The following is a 14,986-nucleotide window of genomic DNA, read 5'->3' as shown; positions in this document are numbered from 1 at the left end:
ATTTGTCTCTACGTCTTTGTGTATCTTTTTGTGTGTTAACCAGAGCCACCAGCGTCTGAAGCCAAGGACATCAGTGTCAGGGTTATGTCTCCTCAGTCAGTCCTCATCTCCTGGGTTGACCCTGCTGTTGAGACGGGAAAGGTCGAACCTGGGGTATCCAGGTGGGATCTGTTAGTGTGTTTATGCTGAGAGAAAGAAAGTGAATTAAAGACAAAGAGAGACTGAGTAAGAATAAACACTAACCCTCTCAGCTGAAATATAATATCCACATTTGCTCTCAACCCAGGTCCTACACAGTTCGGTACAGGGAAAAGGGAGAGTCAGCACGCTGGGAGTTCAAGGACAGCACCCAGAGAAGAATGATGATAGACACCCTGTCTGCTGACGGCATGTACGAGTTCTCTGTCAGAATCTCTCAGGGAGAAAAACTTGGGAAATGGAGCGTCTCTGTCTTTCAGAGGACCCCCGAGTCAGGTATGCACAGCCACTGGCTTGCTGAGAAATGCTTATAGAACATTTTGTCGTCACTTTCCAGTTTAAGGATAAGTGATGAAAAGTGATTTCTTTTTCAAGTGAATAGCTAAAGAGAGCCAAACCCTTGCATTTTTCTTTCCTGAAAGGAGAATTTATTCTTGTCTTGCATAACCATGTCTGTTAGCTCTGGACGTATGTCCTCATACCACACTTCGTTACATTCACTACCTATTACTCCCAATTGATATTTGATTCGAGCTTTGGCTGCAGCTCTGTCATGATATCAGCTTTTATACCATGTCACAGCAGCTCCTGAGCTGCGGTTCATTGGAATGTCAGTATTTACTGCCTGGCTCACAGCTTACATTTCCATCTGCACTTCCATACATGATCTCAAGGGGAGCTTCCTGACAATGTATAGCCACAGTACTTCCCTCAGTTGAAGCCCCCTGGCAGCAGAGTCCTCGTTGTTTTTACAAGCTTTAAGCAGCAATTTCCTCACCCTGTTCCCCCTGAGCTGCTTCTGCTTTGTGTGCTGCTGCTCCTCCTTTCACTCACTCGCTTTTCTTCTCCTCACTTTCTAGCACCATCAGGGCCACCAGAGAATTTTGATGTCAAGCCACTACGAGGGAAAGGAACTACTGTCATAGCAACATGGGATCCACCTGAAGAACCCAATGGGAGGATTAGAGGTAAGGCCATGAGGGTTAAAGTCAAACTGAAAATAAATATAGTAATATAAAAGCCAATTATACATTCTTGGTGTTTGACTTATTTGGTCAATTTTTTGTATTGCCAGAAAGAGGAAATATAGTTTTGGGGTTTTTTTCTGTCACGGTAGTGCCACCTAAATTAGTCTTTCCCAGTGGCCGTTAATTTTTGGTTCCAACTGACATTGTTGGTACTCTCATGTGATTGGTATATGATATACAGAATATCTCTATGGGCAGACACTGAAAATACTTTTGGGTAATGTACAGTTCTGAGGTCACAGGACTGCTTTAAGCTGTGGATTTAGTTTCCCTTTCTAATTCCCTAATGAAAATGAACGTCAAGGGGCGCTGGTTTAGCTCAGTCGGTAGAGCAGGCGCCCCATATACAGAGGCTACAGTCCTCGTCGCACTGATCGCAGATTCGACTCCCGGTCTGCCGATCATTTGTGCATGTCAGCCCCCACGCTCTACTCCCCACATTTCCTGTCTCTCTTCAGCTTTCCTATCGAATAAAGGCAAAAAAGGCAAAAAAATAATCTTTAAAAAAAAAGAAAAGAAAATGAACGTCAAATAGGAATCTGTTAGCAAGCTAGGCTAACCAGTTTCCTCTTTTTGGGTGTAAAAGATACACGACAGCAGTTAGGAACTCAGATGTTTAGAAGTCCATTAGCAATGAGATTTTCTCCCAAATAAACAATACAAGTACAAATACAAACAACGCTACCTTTCATGACAATTGACTGTTTTTTATGGCCTACCTCCACGCAGAGTACATCCTGTCTTATGCTCCTGCTATGAAGCCATTTGGAATGAAAAGTCTGACATACCGTGGAAGCACAGCCACCATCGATGGCCTCATACCAGGGGACCGGTACATCTTCAAGATCAGAGCCACCAACAGGAGGGGGCAGGGACCACAGAGCAAGGTCTTCAGTGTTGTCATGCCAGGATGTAAGCACGTTAAGCCGTATGCAGTATTTGTTTGCTTGTATAAAATTTGATACATCTTTTATTAATTAAATTTTATGTCTACTGCCAGCCAGCAGTGCTGCCTCATCGTCTTCAAAAACCAAGGACAGCAGCAGAACTCGCTACAGTCCTTCCAGACAAGACACCGACCATGATGAATCTGACCTCCAGTCAGCAGAGGTGACAGAGGAACCAACAACACCCCCACGGCCACGCCCCGCCGCACCAATCAACAGGCGTGTACGGCCGCTTTCTCAGACACGCTCCTATCACAGCATTTTCTCCTCTGTAAGGGGCTCAGTCAGGAACCCAGTAAATGCTGGGTCATCACGAGGAAGAGCTAGAGATAGAGAAGATAGAGAAGATGAGGTTGATGAAGAAGAAAAGATACCCACAACGCCACCCACAACGCCACCCACAGTAGAAGAGACAACAACCATGGAGGTTGTACCTGAGACAAAAAAAGAACCGGACAACGATGTAGCCCCTGAATCTGAGGATGAAATGGGATATGATGAAGAGCCCTTGACTACTGAGACCCCTAGCCTCAAAGTTTTGACTCCCTCCCCAACTAAACCTGCGTCCACTCGTCCCAAACCACCTCAGAGAAGGCCCATTAAGATCAGGGTCCATCAAAAACCAGGATCCAAAGATACTTCTTCCGATTCCACCTCTTCATCTTCTTCTGGTTCATCCTCCTCATCCGCCTCTTCTTCATCTGATTCCTCATCTATTTCTTTGCCCTCTACTTCCTCTTCTTCCTCATCATCCTCACCTTCTTCAACCTCATTATCCTCTTCCTCACGTATTCAAGAGTCGGCAGCCAGTAGAAAGGACTTTGTAGCTTCCACCTACCCAGAAAGCAAAAACACCTACGACAAGCCCAGCGTAACACATTCAAAGCCACCCACTACAGTAGTAAGAGAGACCAATTCACAGCAGACAGATGCTACGTCTGTAGGTCGGGGTTCGGCTTCGGCAGGGCGCACCAATGGATTTGGCTCTAGATATGGTTACAGTCGAAGGCAACCAGGAATTATGTTTAGAGGGAATTCAACTCGAATGCTGAATGGTCACAAACCTGCCATCACCTCGCAATCAAATTTACCAAACAGAACTCCAAACAAAGAAACTTCAAACACACGCACTTCAGCCGCATCCCAGTCCAATACACCTGACAGGACTCAAAACCAAGAAACTTCAAACACACGTACTTCAGCATCATCCCAGTCCAATACACCTGACAGGACTCAAAACCAAGAAACTTCAAACACACGTACTTCAGCATCATCCCAGTCTAATACACCTGACAGGACTCAAAACCAAGAAACTTCAAACACACGTACTTCAGCATCATCCCAGTCCAATACACCTGACAGGACTCAAAACCAAGAAACTTCAAACACACGTACTTCAGCATCATCCCAGTCCAATACACCTGACAGGACTCAAAACCAAGAAACTTCAAACACACGTACTTCAGCATCATCCCAGTCCAATACACCTGACAGGACTCAAAACCAAGAAACTTCAAACACACGTACTTCAGCATCATCCCAGTCCAATACACCTGACAGGACTCAAAACCAAGAAACTTCAAACACACGTACTTCAGCATCATCCCAGTCCAATACACCTGACAGGACTCAAAACCAAGAAACTTCAAACACACGTACTTCAGCATCATCCCAGTCCAATATACCCGACAGGACTCAAAACCAAAAACCATTGGATACTTTCAATTCAGCAACATCCAGGTCCCCGTCAGGAAGTGGAACCCAAAGCCAGACAACATCAGATACATACAACACGCGAGGCTCTTCTCGGTCAACTTCACACAACACACAGATTTCACCTGAGCAAGACACAAGAGTGAGGGAGGGAAATAATGACAGTAGTTACAAAAACCCAGATGCAGTAGTTGCTAAAGTTGAAGAGCCTACTTCAAGCTCTAAACCAATACCCACAGAGGAGGAACGCAGGGATGCAGAGGGAAGGGAAGAAAGCAGTAACGAAAAGCCTGTAGTTCCTCGTACCAGACTTAACCCCTCATTTGTTGAAAGATTTCCTTGGCTAGCTAACCGTTACCCGGGTAGGTTTGGTTCAGGGACAAGAGTGTCATCTCCTAGGCAGGATGGTAGGAACCCCTCGACCAGGACTTCATCCTCCATTGGGGCAGGAAGACCAACTAGGGTTTCAGGGGCCACAGGTGCTGCAGGAGTGCCCACGATACAGGACACTAGTGAAGATCTTCTGAGGACTCCTTCCACTCGTGACTCACTAAAGAATGGGGAAGAAGTGGGTTCTGTAAAGCCTTCTTCGACTAATCAAAATACAGCAACTAGTGACAACAGAAACCCAACTACCTCATCCTCTTCATCTTCATCATCTTCCTCTTCAACAGCCACTTCTGCAGACTCTGAGTCCCATCATTCATTAAGTGGTAACAGAGATTCAAGTGACCCCGTCCATCAAGGAACCACTAGTGATAACACTAACGATCATAATAAGGTTTATTTGAATGGAAGAAGTAGAGAAAACAATGGAGAAAATGGTAAAGTTTCAGACGCCACAGTGTCCCAAAAGAATCCTTCTGTTGCTTCAGCTAACCCTGACAGAACTCTAGAGGACAATGAGAGTGTGGGTACAAGGGAAACTTCTAGGACAAGACCTGGCTCACCGTCTGGGGTCACTCCAACTCATCGTCGTCCTGGTGTCGGGGCGAACGGGAGGGTACGCTCTCCTCTGTTTACCAACAGGCAGTTTGGTGGATCTAGGATTCCCATCAGACCACAGCCAGCCCAGAACACAAGGCTTGGTTCTTCAACATCTGATTCCACGTCATCATCATCTGACTCCTCTTCGTCCTCAAATGTGCCTCAGCCAGTTCTGACGTCAGATCGCGACATTGGCAGTGGCACGACCGTGACAAGAACGGGGGGATTAACTGGGGGCAACTCCCAGTCCACTTTGTCATCCTCAGCATCTTCATCATCATCCAGAGACGGCTTTAGGGGCCAGGGGGGCAGGTCTCGCTATCCCATTGTCAGAGGAAAACCAACCAATGGTGGACAAGTCAAGCCTGCCAACGGGAATGGTAAAGTCCATTGGTAAAGTGCATGTGATTAAAAGGTGCTGGCATTGACAGCTACTGTATAGCTCAAAAGGGAAAAAAGCAAAATTGTAGGTAAGCTCTTGATGTGTGATAATGTAATCTGTAAATGATGTAGTTAGAGAATGACTCATCTTGAATCATTAGGTAAAAATGGACGACCCAACCTGACAGCAGCAGGTGATAAAGAGTCCTCCTCCTCTCATGGAACAAGCAAGGCTGTTGGTCAAAGGTTTATCACTGGACCTGATGGAAGCAAATGGGTAATTACAAAAAATGAACTGATTGTAACAATTGTTTTAGTCTCTTGAAGAATATTATACAGTACATACAAGTGAACTTTGCAGTAGGTTTTTAAGTACTTCCTTTGGTTACTGGCAAGTACGACACACAAGTAGCATGGAATACTGTAGAACATATTGCAATGTGGTACTTTTATAAAACAGGTAAACATTATGGGAAATGTGCTTATTTTCTTTGATCTGTATCACTCTCATATGTGCATGGTAATCACAATACACAGCTACAGTCAGCTGATTGTTAGCTTAGCTTAGCATAAAGACTGGAGACAGAGAAACAGCTAGCCCGGCTCAGTCCAAAGGCAGTCTCCACTGTAGTCTCCACTCCACAAGTCTCCAAGAATTACCTGTATCTGTCCAAGTAAGCTTTGTGCCTACCTACAGACACAAGACCTATTGTCCAACTCTTGGCAGGTATAGCCAGGTTTAAAGAAATGTTGAACTTTCCATAAGGATTCCTTTTGAACAGGTGAATGAAGTTGACTTCACCAAGAGCTAGGCTGAAGAAGCAGTTCATCTTCACTCCATATAGATTGATGTATAAATTTGGCAAATGTTTTTGTCTCCTCAGGTGGTAGACTTGGAGAAGGGGGTTCTTATGAATCAAGATGGACAAGTTCTCCAGGACTCCCAGGGCAAACCCAAAAGAGTTGTGCTTGGAGAAGATGGACGTACAATTTTTGGTGATATGCTTCAGTCAATTTTACATGACATTTCAATTTATATTCAAAAGCTTGAACAGATTTATAAAATAATTAGTTTAATAATGCTGTTTATTAGCTATAGCTATTAACTATTAAAGACAAAGTCATGTTTACTCTGTTTCTCCTCTTCAAACCACTAGACCTCATGGGCAGTCCTCTGGTTAACGAGGAGGGTATGGCTCTGTTTGGCCACGGCCGTGACAGCCAGCCTGTGGTCAACCCCAAAGACAAAATCCTCATGGTTGGAGGGAAACCTCTTCTTGGTTTGGACCTTCCTCACCACAGGACCACAACAACCACCACCACCACCACCACCATAGCTCCTACCACCACACCTGAACCCACCACGACTGAATGGTTTATAGAGGAGTCTACAAGTGCACCACCATTTCCAACCTGTCCACCTGGAACTTTCTCCAAAACAGATGAAGAAGGCTACCCAATGCTGGATCCAGAAGGGATATTGGACTGTTATCCAGAAGGTGAGTCACTGAGAAAGAAAAAAGCACTTGAACTCATCATGACTAGCTGCAGACCACATTTTAAAAAAACTGATCTGAAGACAGATTTATATAACAGGAATGAAACAAAATACGGCAGATCCCAAATTGGCAATATTTCTTACTGAATAGTTTTTTTTACAGAACTAAAGTCAAGTTCACTGAAGTGTTTGAGAGACAGACTAATGAACATAAATAAGTATGACTTCATCTGTCAGTTGTACTGTTTATAACATCCATCAAGGACGTGGTCCTGACTGTTTCCTGTCTGTACCCACAGATCCTATAACTCCTTAACTGTGTGTCTGATCACTGTGTATGTGTGTCTATGTGAGACCACAGGAACCGCATGCAAGTCTCCACATCTGGGGCCTGGCCCGTGGTCAAAGTACTGCTTGTTAAAACACACTGTTGACTGTCAGTTGCACACTGCCTTTAGGAGACTAAAAATGAAACGTACTTTCACACGTTCATTAACATACAGAGCATCAGTATTAGAGTTATTTCAGGATATATGATGGGGAATTTAAAAAAACAAACCAAACCAAGTCTGTGAGATATATTTGTAGATTTTCCAATGAACAAAAACAATCTGAAATCAAAATAGAAACAATGATTTAAAGTTATTCATAACTTACACAATACGTCCTTGTGTTTGTATTGCATTATGAACTTCATAAGCAGTGTAAATGTAGCTATACTGAAGCACTTTGAACACAACCTATACTACTATTAAAACATAACACATAATCAAATCCTGGCAAGTACTTTATATGTTTTCAGTGTATGGATAAAAAGTGATTCTTTGTCACAAAATTGTCATGTTTTGCAGACAAACATATAGTTTTTCTATAAAACAAAACGTACCCATAGTACCACAATAGTTTTGTCCCATTGTGGCAGTTTGTTTAGCATACAGTATCCACTATTAGTGCAGCAAGAGCACGCACAGCCTAAACACACCCAGCTGGAAAGAGCTGTCTTGTTAATTCCTGAATAGAAAGAGTAAGGGATTTTTTACTCACTCGTTACACATTTAACTTGACTGATATCTATCCAGGGTTACTTAAGTCTCAAGACGTATCAGTGCTTGGCCTGCAGTATTTGTTTGAGAAGGTTTGTCTATATGGATGCCTGGGTGTACGTGTCTGTGTGTATGCTCGCTCAGAAATGTAATAACTGATGCTGCAGCTCATTCTACTTCTCTGACAGAGGAATCCTCAGGAATGGAAATGGACCACATGGTTACAGTGAACATGGTGCCTGATGCTTTAGCTCTTAAGAAAGGTATTGGCTGAGTTTGGCTTCGGACCGACCTACCTACCGCCACTGGGCTGGGAAGGACTAAACTGCTCTACATGCTCGTTGTTTGTGACTCTTATTTGTTTACTGCCTGTTTATCTGTCAGTGGATCTGTTTGCTAGCTCTTCCTGTCTCTTCCGGTGGTCTTTGCTTTGTTTCTCTTCTTGTACGTTTGTTTGGCTTTGTATTGGTTCACTGCTGTGTTTTTTGGATATTTTCCATTATGGGCTGTTTTGAATCACTTTTATTCCAAAAAAAAAACTGCACCCAAAGTGCATGTGAACTGCATTACTAAGCAGAGGAGAATGCTTTGTGTAATGATTTATTACAATGTATTTGCTGTTCTTATCAATGCTTTGTAATGTAATAGATGATCCAGAGATTCAGCCAAACACTAGCTGGATGGTTGATGTGAGCCTTTGCACTTTGTAGTATTCTCAAGTTATTTGGATCTCTCACAGAATCTGTTGCATGTGAGCTGCATTTCATATTTTCTATCTTATTGGGTTTTTAACTATAAAAGACACATTTAGCTTTACAGTACTTTCTAAGCATTTCCCTGCCATGGCTCAGAGCTGGTTGCATGTGTGTGGATCATGATGTAATGCCTTGGTCCACTGATGTGGCACAGGAAAAAAAAAACATTGATGAAAGGGGACGGAGCTAATTGAATTTCACCCACTGAATTCCTTCACATTTGTCAGCCTTGTAGACTTGTGAAATAGTCATCATCATCTTCAAGCACACAGAAAATTTGGTTAGCGCAACATTACATAAGAAAGCAGCTTTGGGTGGTCAGGGTAAAGAGGGTTGTTTCAGAGTGAGCTCACACATCTGCCCAGAGTTATTTCAGTCAATTTGGCGCCCATAATAGCCAGATGATGGTGCCATTAGAAAAGATAAATGAAACTCTGCAGCTTTTTATTGACTTATTGATGTAAACTGTAAACTCCATTTTGATCAAAAGCTCACTGACACACGTGTTGTTGCCAGATGAGTTTTTAATCCAGACCACCCTGCCACCAACGACCACAACCACCAGGGCAAGTACCACCACCACAGAGAAGCCAACCCCGGAGGAGGATGCCAGACCCGCCAACAAAGGCCCGTCATCTGAGTTTGACCTCAGTGGGAAGAAACGATTCACAGGTACTCAAAGACAAAAATATGTGTCTATCAACATGCTCATGTGTATTTACTCTTGCAAAATGCCTCTCCTTCTTCCTCTGTTTTCTGTTGTGTAATATCTTTCACAGTTAATCCTTGAGTTTGTTGTGCAGTTGTAAACCTACCTGGTGGAAAGCTTAAAAAAAGAAATGTTAACCCCCTCAGACAGACATACAGTTAGTTATACATTCATCTAATGTCTGAAAGCCCTCCTTCCTCAAACATTTATCCTCCCAAGTAGCAGGATATTACACATGTTTGTAGAGTTAGGCTTTTAGTTTGAGTTGTAGCTCTTAACTGAGATGTGAGGTTAAATACCACAGTCCCATTATGCGTGATGGATCTCCTTTTATGATCTAAGCATGAAAACCATTCCTTCCCCCTACCATGCTCCCAAGAAGCAGGAGATTATACCAGTTTATTGGTTTCTAAAAGTTTAGTTTTGTGTACATGCCAGAAAAGACAAATATTATCTTGACTGGGACACATAATAAATACACGTGCATCTCTTGCTAAGAAAGTCAAAGAGCGTGATTGATGATGCATGCTTGGAGTCTAACATGTTGTTTTGCGTCCCTGTTCTTCGGTGTGTGTGCGATGTGAGGTCTCTCGGTGCAGTAAATAATGACAGGCTGATGGGAGTTATGTTTAGTTTGGTGGAGGAGTAATAAAATGGGACCTCTATCTTGGCTGATGTCAGCAATACCTCATAAATATATGACCCTCTCAGACCTTACAGTAACCATTGGCCAAAAAAGAAACGTGCAAGTCTTTTCCCCCTCGTCCATATCATAAAATACACACATAATATATGCGCTGCTGCGGCTGCAGTAGAGTCCCATGCAGTCTGCTTAAGTGCCCATGTGTCTGGATTTGTGGACAAATTTGAATCTTTAGTTGATTCAAATTAGTTCCTTCCAACCATAATTGCATCATAACAGCAAAGTTCACTGAGGACTCATTGTTCATGCTCTCCAGACTTGATCCCAGTAAACTCCGGCCCCCTGCTGCCCTTTTACTGTTCCTATGTGCTTATTTTGGCCTCTCATACCGTATCAGCTCATCTGGTTGCACACATAGACCACAATCATTTCCGGAGAGACTCTCACCTTCCTAAAGCGCCATAATGTCAGAGGTCCTTTTAATACTGCTTTGTTTAAGGACTGTATTAAGTTTAATCTGTTGAAATAATAAAGATGCTGTAACCACAGACTGTAACAACACTAAAGTAGATTTTAACTATACATTTAGAAATGTGTATAGTTAATATAGTTGCTACAAGTTTCTGCTTTTTTCCTAAAGAAAGGGATTATCGATTGAGGAACAGTGCGGTTATCAAACATAAAACTCACATGCAGTTATTTTTCATAACAGTACTAAACACAGTTGATTATTACACTTACACCATGGCCAATATCCAACATTAAGAGATATAAAAATGGTTATATTTAAACATTTGTATAGTTAACATGGTTGAAACAAGTTTGTGCTTTTTTCCTGGACAGTGTGGTTATCTAGTATTAAACCCACAGTTTTTTTTTATAACTGTACAAGACACTGTTGATTATTACGCTTATACCATGGCCAATATCCAACAATAAAGATTTTTGTATTTGCCTTTAGACAGTCTTTGAAACCTTACTTAGCCTTACTTTTACTACTTAGGATATGTTAGCGAAGCTGTAGCCTGAAGAGATTCAATTGAATAGAGTTTAATTAATAAGAATTAGAAGAATAGTGTTTTGATTTTGCACTCTCATAAAGTTAAGGTTCTTGCAAGAGACAGATTATAAAAACAACGGTCAAAATCAATGCAGCAGAAGCCCAGATATAACTTTAAGTTATCGGGATGGGTCAAGTTCAAAAACACTGGATGGTTCGCTTCCCATAATGCAACCTGAGCCAAGAGACATGTGACCCATGACTAATTTTCAGACTTGACAAAGCTCCTTCCAGAGCTGCAGTAGATTGACTTTGACACTTTGACAGTGAACCAAAAATATTACACAGATTCCAATAATCATTAGTTTCTATGTGAACCTGTTGCTAGTCTAAGACATGGATAAAACATTAAGTAAAGGCTTCGCAGTCGTTCACTTAGAGGATAAATTCAACCTTTAACTGTCATTTATATTGATCTTTGTGAAAAAGATTTATTGCTGTGTGTCTTAATCAGTGCAATGTCATAACTATCCCTGTATTCGCTCCAGAAGCAACAGCACACCATGTATCTTTGTAAACAATGACTACCTTGTGATCACACACCTCTCAGGGAGCATCTGAAAGCTATTATTCTCCCAGAGACAAAAACAAGCCGGAGCACGAAAGCAGTGGAAATGATAAAATTCGAGGGTGCTGACCTCAGCACAGCGAGAAGGCTGTGTTGGCTCAATGTGGAGACATCCTATTTCCTATTTATTACTTCAATATACTTTAGATCCACCTCAACTGCCTGCCAGTCCACTGATATGCTTTGCATGAACTGTCTGACAAAGACTTCCCCTTTGTCTCTTCACCCGACCATGGTTTCGTTTGAATGAATCTAGCCCAAAGCAGATGTGGGACATAAAGTATTAACTAATAATTCTTAGCAGTCACATGAATCTGCTCCACAGTAAGCTCCAGATGGATGGAGTTTGCCACATTTGACTAGAAAATGAGTACCAGGATGTTTGGACTGTGAGAATGCTAATTTATGCCTTACTAGACTGATGTAACAGTTGACATTATGTGAATCGTCCTGATGCTGTTTCCCAGTGCGATTTGATCCACGTCAGGCTCACACATGCCACGTTTTTGTCAGTGTTTTTGGATTTGTTCTTTTGACATGCAGGAGAAGTCTGTGTCTCTGTAGGGAGGTGCTTTTATTATTGAAAAACGATCACATGGAACATCTGGATCTTCTGTTTGCATGAGCCTACACAGATCCTGGACATGTGGATGCCTTACAGAAATACAGCCTTACAAGCAGCCTGACGTATAAATCTGATCACCGGGCGACAGATCGTGTGTTAGGGTGCATGAATGCGTGATACATAAGCCATATGACCGCGTATACACATGCAGTAGGAGCTTGTAACAGCCTGAACTCACACGGCCTCACAGACTGTGTGTTGATGTGTCGATACTGACACGTGTTAGACTCTTATGCTGCTCAGAGGTCCATTCATCTGGGGAGATGGGAGAGACTCCAGGCTCCAGTGGTTCCCTCCAAATCACACTCAGACTTGCAACTGTGGGATATCTGAAGTATTCACAGCTGTAGGTCCAGCTGACGGTTCCAGCGTGGCTGAACACAAACAAAGAGAGAGAGGGGGAAGAGGAGGAAACAAAGGAAAGACGGGGATGCTCAAATGAGCGGCTGACTTCTGGTTCCTTCTTCCTAAAATTGTGTTTTACATACTGCCTGTATTTGTAAAGTGTGTTGTTAGAAAAGTAACTTGATTTCTTCCACCCTGTTTTTCCCGCCCTCAGCTCCCTATGTGAACTACATCCGTAAGGACCCAGCCGCTCCTTGCTCCTTGACTGAGGCTCTGGAGTTCCTTCAGGTCGACGTCCTAGAAAACCTGATAGAGAAGGACAACCTTGCAGCCAATCAGAATCAGCCTCCCAAAAACAAGCCTCACAACCTCACCGTGGTCGCCATGGAGGGCTGCCACTCATTTATCATCTTGGACTGGGCCCGCCCTCTGAAGGATGACATGGTGTCAGGTAAATATTATTAGATTTTAACTAAATTTGAATGAATTTTGCTGAGAAATCAGTGTATATATTTTCTTGCTTTCTTAAGAACTCAATAAAACAATATTTAAAGAGAGAGTGGTCCTCGTCGCACTGATCACAGGTTCGACTCTCAGTCTGCCGATCATTTGGTGCATGTCGTCCCCCACTCTCTCCTCCCAACATTTCCTGTCTATCTTCAGCTGTCCTATCAATTAAAGGCAAAAAGCCCCAAAAATTATCTTTAAAAAAAAAAAGTAAAGAGAGTAAAGTAAAAGGAAAAAGAGGGCAACCGCCACATTGTTTGACTTGGCAACAGTGGGCTAGCGCTCTTCTGGAAATAGCCCTGATGGAGTGGTCCGTGGCCCGAATGCATGGAGCTTCCATTAAGACTCTCCGGGCATGCAATGCAGCTTACAAGGCAGTTAAAGAAATGACAGCGTGATCGACCTTAATATGTGGTTAAAATTTTGTTTTAGGGTTGAGAGATCTGGGGTGGGGCGTATATTGGTTGCCGGGGTGGGGGGTGAAGAAGGTACAAAATATAAGTTGTGTAATGTTTTTTCGATGCAAACTTTTTAATAAAAAATTGATCCAAAAAAGGAAAAAAGAAAAACACTGAACATTGCATAGTCGCGTATAGTTTTTAGGCACCCATTTCTCAACCAAGGTTAAAAGCACTTCAGCAGTATTTGTACTTTTCCAAATATACTTTTTAAACATTCCAGTTTTTTCCATACAGGAGAATAGAGCTATTAGTATAAATTGTTACATTTCCTCATTAAAATATATTAGAATGACTTCATCTATGTTTTTTTGAGTTGTAAACTTAAGATAAGATAATCCTTTATTGATCCCCAGAGGGGAAATTCAGGTGTTGCAGCAGTACAAAATAGCAAGCAAGTAAATACATTACAAAAATTAGAACAGAAAAACTGAATAGAAGTAAAAATACGAGGTGAATACAACTGTTATACAAGTAGGAGTAAGTGACAAGTTAAAGTGATGAGAGCCCTGTATGAAAGTTCAACTTATATTACTCAAATGTTTCCAGCAATGCTAACACCCAAATAAATTTTAGTTCAACTTTAATTGTCTCCTTGGTGGGCTTTTATTTACCTTTACACCAGAGGGAGAGCAGCATGATGTAAAACCATATAAGATATACTGTGCTTCTGTTTCATCAATCTCTCATCTGCTGTATTGTTATGGCTTTAACATGTAACCAGCATCCCTGCTGACTGAGATTTTAAGAACTGACTCCAGCAGTTTATTGTGAATAAATCATGAAAGGAGGAGGCCGCATTGAACACATGGAATAGGGCTCCTCAGCTCTGGGAAAACTCAGATTCCTTTGACGTAGAAAGTGGGGTGACAGAGGAGAGACGATGACGGCGTACTGTATGAAAGACTATCAGAGGTAACAGTCTGGACAGCTCGAGGAGCAGAGAGTTTTCTTTGGCAGGAAAGCACAAGCTCCTGGTCTGTCGCCTGATGTTTTAAACAGATACTTAGTAGCTCTTTCTTTCCTCTCTGTCAGACACTATCTGGACACTTTCTGTATCACTTTAATGCTTTCTGGAACTGAACGCATCTGGATGTTTTTCAATCCCTATTTTTGCCTATTTTAGAATAATTATCTTCATCTTGAATACCATGATGCATTCCAGAAACGAATCCATTTTAACTGCTGCAATGCTGATGCCGTGCTTCTGTGCTGTTATATGCAATATCAAAAATAAGTTGGCAAAAACTCTGTGAGCTTTTAACTGTAGTATTGTAATCTTGCAAGGACCTACACTGTACATACAGAAGCAGACACATATGCGGGTACAGTTCACACATGCATATACAATCACAAGGCGCTGTTTTAGTTATCAGGGCGTGTTTGCACAACCCCGTCTTACGAGTTATGGGTCACGGCTTTCAAAACATGTGGATGGAAACAGCTGCCAGCAAGCAGACTCAAGAGATGAGTGACACTGGTATGAGTTTTTACTACAACCCAACTTCTGGATCCTTTTAC

The 14,986-nt window shown here is 42.2% G+C and overlaps 1 protein-coding gene across 1 annotated transcript in view; it reads left to right on the top strand.

Moving 5' to 3' along the window:
• The window catches only part of fndc1 (fibronectin type III domain containing 1), a 40,946-nt gene that overhangs the window by 16,939 nt on the left and 9,021 nt on the right, over window positions 1–14,986 (top strand). The window contains exons 6-16 of the mRNA XM_069657572.1: window positions 44–161; window positions 287–474; window positions 1,059–1,166; window positions 1,956–2,138; window positions 2,227–5,253; window positions 5,416–5,531; window positions 6,139–6,250; window positions 6,412–6,753; window positions 7,984–8,058; window positions 9,067–9,222; window positions 12,715–12,951. Of these exons, the coding sequence (XP_069513673.1) occupies window positions 44–161; window positions 287–474; window positions 1,059–1,166; window positions 1,956–2,138; window positions 2,227–5,253; window positions 5,416–5,531; window positions 6,139–6,250; window positions 6,412–6,753; window positions 7,984–8,058; window positions 9,067–9,222; window positions 12,715–12,951 (4,662 nt within the window). The remainder of the gene's footprint in view (window positions 1–43; window positions 162–286; window positions 475–1,058; window positions 1,167–1,955; window positions 2,139–2,226; window positions 5,254–5,415; window positions 5,532–6,138; window positions 6,251–6,411; window positions 6,754–7,983; window positions 8,059–9,066; window positions 9,223–12,714; window positions 12,952–14,986) is intronic.

The sequence above is a fragment of the Semicossyphus pulcher genome, unplaced genomic scaffold (assembly GCF_022749685.1).
Source record: "Semicossyphus pulcher isolate SPU_LCO1_2020_fin unplaced genomic scaffold, fSemPul1.0.p SCAF_11, whole genome shotgun sequence".
NCBI classification, from domain to species: Eukaryota; Metazoa; Chordata; class Actinopteri; order Labriformes; family Labridae; genus Semicossyphus; species Semicossyphus pulcher.
This window is presented reverse-complemented; position numbering and strand designations above follow the sequence as displayed.